Source organism: Acanthisitta chloris, unplaced genomic scaffold, assembly GCF_000695815.1.
Source record: "Acanthisitta chloris isolate BGI_N310 unplaced genomic scaffold, ASM69581v1 Scaffold13123, whole genome shotgun sequence".
NCBI classification, from domain to species: Eukaryota; Metazoa; Chordata; class Aves; order Passeriformes; family Acanthisittidae; genus Acanthisitta; species Acanthisitta chloris.
In genome coordinates this window covers 1-7,894 of record NW_008666637.1, presented here as the reverse complement: position 1 = coordinate 7,894, position 7,894 = coordinate 1, and the positions used below count along the sequence as shown (strand labels likewise).

Below are 7,894 nucleotides of genomic sequence, written 5' to 3'. Positions count from 1 at the left end.
TTGCAGGCAACAGGCTCAGTAGGATTAGATCTTTCTTTTCTTTTTGTAGAGGTGGTATTTTTCAACTCCCCATGGGCACATGTATCCACGAGGCAATAAGGACACATTTTATTTCAACATGACCATTTTGAAGTAAATTACATCTCATACCCATGTCCTTTCCTTGAAGTTTACCATGAGCATTTTAAAGGAAATTTCATCTCATACCCATGTCCTCTCTTCCTTGCAGTTTACCAGGTCTTTGAAAATGTGGCCCAGAAATATGATGTAATGAATGATTCCATGACTCTAGGAATTCATCGGGTGTGGAAGGATATCTTCATGCACAAAATGAACCCTTGCCCAGGAACACTTCTTCTTGATGTTGCTGGAGGAACAGGTAAATCATTTTGGTGAGTTCCACATGACAGTGCCACAGTTTTTCAGCTGTTTGAGTCTGCTCAGAATTAAGTTGCCTAACATTTTCTTTCTCCCCTTAGTTCCCTGTCTTTAAAACCAGTCAAGCATCTGCTTGGCTTTCCAAGAGAAGTGTTGAGAGCTAACTTAGTTGTTTTTCATAATACCTTGCTCAAGGGGTCTGAAAGTGTTATAATATTGCCATGATATGTTGTGGAAAACTGAATTTGTAGAAAGACATGAACTCTCTGCTTTTAGTATGTTCCCTCTCTGTATTTTTACATACATTCACACACTCTCTATGTCTATACAGTGTGGCGGGGTTGTTTTTATTAATATATACAACCGAAAATAAATGTTAACTCAGTTTGATGTTTAAAGCTTGATGTGCCAATTTCCCAGAGTCAGAAATCATCCCAACACATGTATTTTTCCTCAAACACCTGCAGGTGACATTGCCTTTCGGTTCATTAACTACGTTCGCGCCGCGCGGCAACGCCAGATCCAGAGGAAGCTTAAGAACCATCAGAATTTGTCGTGGCAGGAAATTTTTGAGAGTTACCAGGATGACAAATCAAACTCCCTAGGGGATTCCCAAGTGGTGGTCTGTGACATTAACAAAGAGATGTTAAAAGTTGGGAAGCAGAAAGCAGAACAGCTTGGCTACACTGAAGGTAAGTCATGCATGTCAGTAGTGTGCCTGAGAGCAAGAATTTGACACATCAGGTAATCACAACTTCAGGACTGCACATACCTTATACAGCCACGGTGTGGACTGTAGCTGTGCTTACGTATTTGCCAATGCTGAGTCACTTTTCCAGTGAGTATGGGGTGTAGTATGTTGTTCAGGTGTCCAGTGATCCTCTTGAATAACACTTGAACTTTCAGCAATAGGTATATGGAAGTGTCCATGAGGTCTGATGCCCAGCTGGCCTTCAAAATTGGTTAAAGAATCCAAACCTGCTGTTTATATCTGTGCTAACAAATCTGATATTACTAAGATAACGCAAAAGAGCTCAGCCCTAGAATGACTGAAGATGTTATGATCTGTATTTTTAAGAATCAGGGTAGCAAATAAAAAAATGAAAGAACTAGAGGATATTGTGAACTAATAAATCTTTTAGAGCATATGCTAATAATGCTCAGAGAAACTGAATTCTACTAAATGTTAGTTTGCAGGTCAGTGGGTTAATTCACTGTACTTACAGTTTGTTGGGGACCACACCAATCCTGATCAAAAAGCCTAATTTTAAGAAGTAAGACATAGAGAGAAAAGTGCTGCTTGTGGCTCGGTGTTTGTGTCAGAGTTGCTTATCCTCCCTTCATTTACAGATATTTGGCAAATATTATAGCAATGTAAAGTATACCAGGAGGTTCCCAAACTTGGTTTGCCTGGATACCTCCTTTAGGTGTGCCCTGGGCAGCCCTTGTTTGTGTTATGAGCATGTTCTGTCACTGTGCTCTACTCCCACAGTCCCATCAGGACTTCAGCCTACAAACTGTGTGGGCTGAAGGACACAAAGAACAGCTCAGTGGCACAAAGGAGCTGAAGACAGACTGCTGGCATGGGTTCTGGCAGCTGCTCTTGCTCCCTGCAGTTACCCAGGACCATTGCCTGCCTGCTTCTCCCTTTTTCTTAATAAACAGACTAATTGTGAGGGCATTAGTTCTTCCAGCCCTGGCAGACTGCAGGCATCACACTAATTTGTGCAGCTTGCAAGCCTTTTTTCACATCATAGTTTGAGAACACCTGAACTGTACCAACACTGGAAGGATAAAAGCTTTATGGCTGTAGCATAGGACTGGAAATAAAACTCACTACTATCTTCAGCTACTATAAATAGAGCATTTTGTTTAATTGGTTGCACTTTTTATTTGTGACTTACCAAAATCTCAAAATTAGTATTTACAATTTTAAGTTTTCTTTCTCTGTACATCAAAGCTGTAGAAGCCCAGCTGTTGTCTTGCTGTCTGGGTTGCCCTATGCCCCGCAATTCTGACTTGTTACTCTTTTTCACTCCCTTGTTCAGCACACACCTCTTTAATGTGTCCTGCCTGCTGGTTTTCAGCCAATTCCTCCCTGATGTAGTAATCTCATTTCTGAGCTTGTTTATTTGTTGATTGTCTGAGGTCTAAATCTTGTTCTTCTTAAAATTGTAAGTGGCAGAGGGTTTTTTCACTGTTTCCCTGTGTAATTTAGCAACAGTGGGAGCTGTGCATGGTGAAAAGGAACATGTGTTGCACAACTGCTGATTGTGCATTTATTCTGCAGGAGTGGTGGACTGCACTGCACATACCCCAGTTCCTCTTGCTGGACACCAACAGCTTCCTTTATGTCCTGTCCTTAGGTCCTACCTTACAAACTCGTGGCCTGTGGTTTTACTGCAGTGTGCTCTGAGGGGTAGTTTCCTGCTGCTCATAACCTTTTCTCCATGCTCACTTCTTAGGTGCCTTTGCAAACTGTATATGTTTAAATAACACTAATAACTGCTACTTTAATTATGTTCCATCCTTTTTTTCATGCAATACTTTCTACTATACTATAATAGTATAACTATAAATAGCAAGTGGTATAGTACAGGGCCCCGAAAGGTTCATGAGTCTAGGCCAAGGTATCTTTCCTCCAACAGAAATGCAAAATTGAAACATTAATTTTAAATATTACTTTTAAAATAACCAATCCCTTCTAGGATAAATAAGTTCTAGTCTTTCTGGAGCATTCTGAGTTCAATTCTGTGACTTGTCTTTTACCACAGGCTTGTCCTGGGTACTTGGGAATGCTGAAGAGTTGCCCTTTGGTGATGATAAGTTTGATGTTTACACAATTGCCTTTGGAATCCGAAATGTAACTCGTATTGATTTGGTAAGTTGCTGTAGTATATCCTGACTTGGGATCCTTACAATTCATCTGAGGTTCTTTTATTCTATAGAGGAAGAAAATGAGGAAATCCTTTGGATAAAGGAAGATCACAGTCCTGTCCTGAAACATTTAAAATAAATGGCACATAGTGTGCAACTTGTTTGAATGGAGAATGCAATTAAATGCCCCACCTTTGTCATAAAAGAGATAGATTTATACCAGTTGCACCCAATCCTTCCAGCTTGGCAAGCTGTACAATCTCTTCCTAAGGCAAAGGGCTGAGCGCTACAGTCACTCCCCACCTTCTCCTGACCTACGACACAGGTGGATCTGCACATGGCACAGTGCAGTCAGTCTACATGTCTCAAATCTTCCTGAAGCACCTGATCAATATCCTACCCACAGTGGGTCCAACACTTCCAGTCCCCTTCTGTTTCCCTGCCTGAGCCAACAGAACTTTCAGAGCAGAGTGGGAAGCAGTTGGCTGCTGCCCCCACTGCTGTTGGACTAACCTGTTCAGCCCACTTTGCTCTGTGTCTTTACACTGGCTGATGGTAGAGCTTCCTATGAAGAATAAGTGTGATTTTAATTAGGATAAGTAGTACCCTTTGTTCTAAACAATGTCTGCCCTTTGAGGGTGACTGGCTGTCATGGGAGTGAAGATAGGCTAGATCACTTGTCTAGGTGGACGAGTCGTCTGTGTTTCAGAGGAGTGTGTTACAGCCTTGGCAAAGCTCCTGCTGTGGAAGGTGTAGCATTTGGATCCCAACCACTTTGAACCATATGCCTTTGAACTTAATGTGGATGGCTTTTCCTGGTGCTTCGTCTGCACAGGCTCTGCACCTTCATGGATACAGCAGTCTGGTAGCATAGCTCCCTGGAGACCTGATACAAAACACATCCAAGCTGCCAATTCTTTTGCAGAGCTCCTGTCACTTATGTGTACTGTTTATATTTTATCCTTCAGGAACAGGACAGTTGAAGCCAAGCAGATGTACAGCCTGCAGAGGTTCTAGAATACCACTCTGCTGTGCTCTTGTATGAAAGAACATAGAGTTGTAAACAGAATTTTGTCTTGGTTCTTCTTAGGTATTCTATTTTGGATATAGGATAGAATTTTCAAAGTAGCCAAATATTTTCTTCTTCCTTGTCCTGCCTTCCTGTTCTCACACATTGCTCATCCAAACCCCAGTATCATTCCTTCTTTGATCCTTTGGGTGTGTCTCACAATAAAATCTTTTCTTTTGATTAAAAAACCAAACTATCATGCCCTTTTCTCCTTTTCAGCTTCCTGTAGCTGAGTCACCTTCTCCGTTTTGGGTTTGGTCTGTAATTACAAGAACTCTGCCAACAATCATCCATCAACTAGCAGCAGGGAAAAAGAATAAAAATTACAAACCCAACATCACAGTTTTGACATAAAGCCTTGTATAAATCTATTTATGTGACAGCAAGAGTGTTTGCGCTTTGGGTTTGTTGTATGTTTGGGTTTGGGGTTTTTTTGTATTTGTCTTGGGATGCTTCTCCACATTAAACATTGCAGATTGCCAGTCAGGATTCTCTTTACTCTCCTCAGCTCATCAGAGTTGCAGGATAGTATCACATGGCATGATAATAGGCAGGTGGTGTTCTACAGAAACAAACTTATCACATCTGCTTTGTCTCAGGCACTTCAGGAGGCCTATCGTGTGCTGAAACCAGGAGGAAGATTTCTCTGCCTTGAATTTAGTCATGTCAGCAACCCTCTTCTTTCCAGGTAGGAACATGGTGATACTTCATGCCATGTCACAAGGTTCTTTTATTTGTACTCAGACAGAATAAGAGACAGAGACACTTTGAGGCCACCTCTTTGTGCACTTTTAAAATCAGATGCAGACTGCATAGGGTAGTGGTACAAAGATCAGTTTGTGCTGGAAAGGTTGCTTTTAAACTTGTGTTAATATGCATTTGTTGTCTGTCTGTGCAGGCTCTATGATCTCTACAGTTTCCAGGTTATCCCTGTTCTGGGTGAGGTTATTGCTGGTGACTGGAAGTCTTACCAGTACCTCGTGGAGAGCATACGACAGTTTCCCCCTCAGGTCAGTATTTCCCTGAACTCAGTAGCACAAAACACAGTCCCAGCACAGTCAGCTAGCTGGCTTCAGGCCTTCAGGCTGCTACAATTATGACCCTGTTATTTTCCAGGAGGAGCTGAAGGAAATGATAGAAGATGCAGGCTTTTTCAAAGTGGATTATCAGAATTTAAACTTTGGCATTGTTGCCATTCACTCAGGTTTCAAACTGTGAGTCTACTGTGTAACAAAACACAGGGAGTGTATATTTGTGAGCAATATGAAAGCTGTGGAATTTTAACAGTATCATGATTGAAGAGGAAGTTTAAGAATCTGTGTAGCAGATACTTGCTCAGCAGCCAGACCCAAAGAACACCAGCTACCTTCCCCTGGCAAAAAACCTGTGGAAGGAGTGACTCCAGTGGTATTTCTTACACTTGCATGTCCCTTGAAGTGCAAGATAAAGGACATGGCCAAAGCTGAGGAATGCAAAGGAGTAAAGCAACCTCAGTTACCAGTGGGTGTGGATACAGAAACAGACTGACTAGTCTTCAAATAAGATGCCTTTTTTTTTTTTTCACTAAGCTTCAAGAAGGATATTATACCGGTGGAGAAGTAACTTGGATTTATGAAGTAACTATGGATTTTTATGAAGCTGTTATTGTCTTTGTCATGTGGAGTTTAAGGATTTTTTTTCCCCATGGCTCCTTTATTTCTTTCAAAGGCAAACGAAAGGTTTGTGAAATAAAAGGGCACTGCATCAACCTTTTTCACTTAAGTCAGTCTTTTAACCTTTGTAAGAAGGTTTCTTTCCTAAGAAAGGATGGATTGGGGGGTACTGGAGGTGGGAATGTTCTTCATTCACAGTGGAATAAAGAGGGTAATGCAAGCACTAAGGGGACAGAAAGGTAAAGAAAACTCTCAAATGATAAACTTCTTCCAACAGTTTTATTAGCAAAGAAGCCATTTTTTGAAAGAAAATAAATACAAGGAAGACATTTTTGCTCTTTATATAGCCACAATGAAAATACCAGCTGCTACAGCAAAATCCCTGACCATTAACAATACAACAAAGACCTGAAGATCAAGGTCTGTTTCCCCAGGAAGGCTGAAGGTGGGAGTCAGTGTGCAGTCCTGTACCCAGGTGCAAGTTTCAGTAACAGTCTGTGGTTCTAACCAGACTTGAAAAGAAGAATAGCAACTTGGCCGAGGTAGAAGTAGATAAAGTGCTTGGTCTCATGAGTCACATAGCTGCCAAAGTTCCTTCCCACAATGCAGTGCCACGTGGGATTGTATTTCTTGTCAAATTCCTACAGAAGAGAGAAGTAGACAGTCAGCATTTTCGTGGGAATTATACTAATATTGTCTAACAGGGATTTTTTTGCCATGATATGTCACTTGTTAACAAAAATCACTTTTGGAAGAAGGCAATTAGGGAGCAGCATATGCTCTTAAGCACAAGGATCATCTGTCACTTTATAACTCATCTGCTGCTTAGTCATACCAAAAAAAAAAGTGCTTCCAAGCAGAGCAGGAATAAGCTTAAAACATATGTTTGGGGGAGTAACTTTTCCCATAAAGTCAAGCCATGATCTCAGACCATAAATGCAAAGAATTTGACTGCTTGTTGCAAACCTCAGTGGATTGAGCCATTAGTTTGACTTCATTAGCTGTTTGCAATAAGGATGCTGAAAGCACACTTCATGGCAAATTCTCTGCCTTGATGCCTAGTCATGAGACCATGTTCTTCCACCACTCTCTAGTCAGGAGCCTGCTATGACTTAAAATAAACTCCTGTGTACAGGTCTACTGTGAGTAAACCTGTGCAGTCAGTGGTTATATACTGCAGCACCTAACTGTTGTCAGCTGAAGAGATTTTTTTGTGAGAACGTGGATGAGTTTCTGTTCTGCACAACCAAACCCTTCGACTCCTTGCAGCTCAATCAGGCTCCCAGTAGGAGTCAAGAGAGAAAATGTGTCAAACTGTAAGCTATGAACCATCTGTTCAGCGTTAGCATGAACAGCTTGTCTTACATGTGGTGGTAAAGGAAAAAAACCCAAACCCACTTATTACATGGTCGACAAACCACCACTCCTCAAATAGGCTCCAGAGAGCCCATATTTTGTGCCAGCTCATCAGTCACAGGGACAGTCATCTGGCACTGCTCACCTGGACAATAGGACTGGGGCACAAAAGGTGTAAGGAACTGCAAGAGAAAAGCAGAAGGAGCTAGAAAGCCCCATATAAAGGGGAGAGGAAAATAGGGAGAGAAAGTACAACTTGATTACCTAGTACCTCTAGAACTTGTTTCTCTAGAGCTACTTGCCCAGCAGCATTCTGCCTGATTGATTTTTCATGAGCACATTACAAGCCAACACTTACCTTCTTTATGTGAGCAGCAATATCCTTCTCGATGTTGTACTTCTCTAAAGCCTGAGTAGCACATTCCACCGAGTCCTGCTGCATCTCCTCTGACATATCTGCATTTTTGATCACTGCCTTTCGGTCACTCATGATTGCCTGTTGGAATAAAGAAAAAAGGAAATCAAAGTTGCACGAGCAGCTCCCTGCCAGAATCCCCTGCCG

The 7,894-nt window shown here is 41.6% G+C and overlaps 2 protein-coding genes across 2 annotated transcripts; one reads left to right on the top strand and one right to left on the bottom strand.

The window, feature by feature from the left end:
- Positions 1–229: 229 nt before the first annotated feature.
- COQ5 (coenzyme Q5 homolog, methyltransferase (S. cerevisiae)) lies at positions 230–5,610 on the top strand (the record flags this gene model as incomplete). The annotated part of the gene is made up of 6 exons (XM_009072215.1): positions 230–379; positions 846–1,070; positions 3,153–3,259; positions 4,924–5,012; positions 5,223–5,334; positions 5,441–5,610. Coding segments are annotated over 6 exons (785 nt in total), but the record flags the coding sequence as incomplete, so codon positions are not given.
- Positions 5,611–6,236: 626 nt separating this feature from the next.
- LOC103799862 (dynein light chain 1, cytoplasmic) lies at positions 6,237–7,886 on the bottom strand. The gene is made up of 2 exons (XM_009072214.1): positions 7,691–7,886; positions 6,237–6,617 (listed from the first exon to the last, which is right to left on the bottom strand). Exons 1-2 carry the CDS (start codon positions 7,820–7,822, stop codon positions 6,480–6,482), a joined length of 270 nt encoding a protein of 89 aa, XP_009070462.1. The 5' UTR covers positions 7,823–7,886; the 3' UTR covers positions 6,237–6,479.
- Positions 7,887–7,894: the final 8 nt, after the last annotated feature.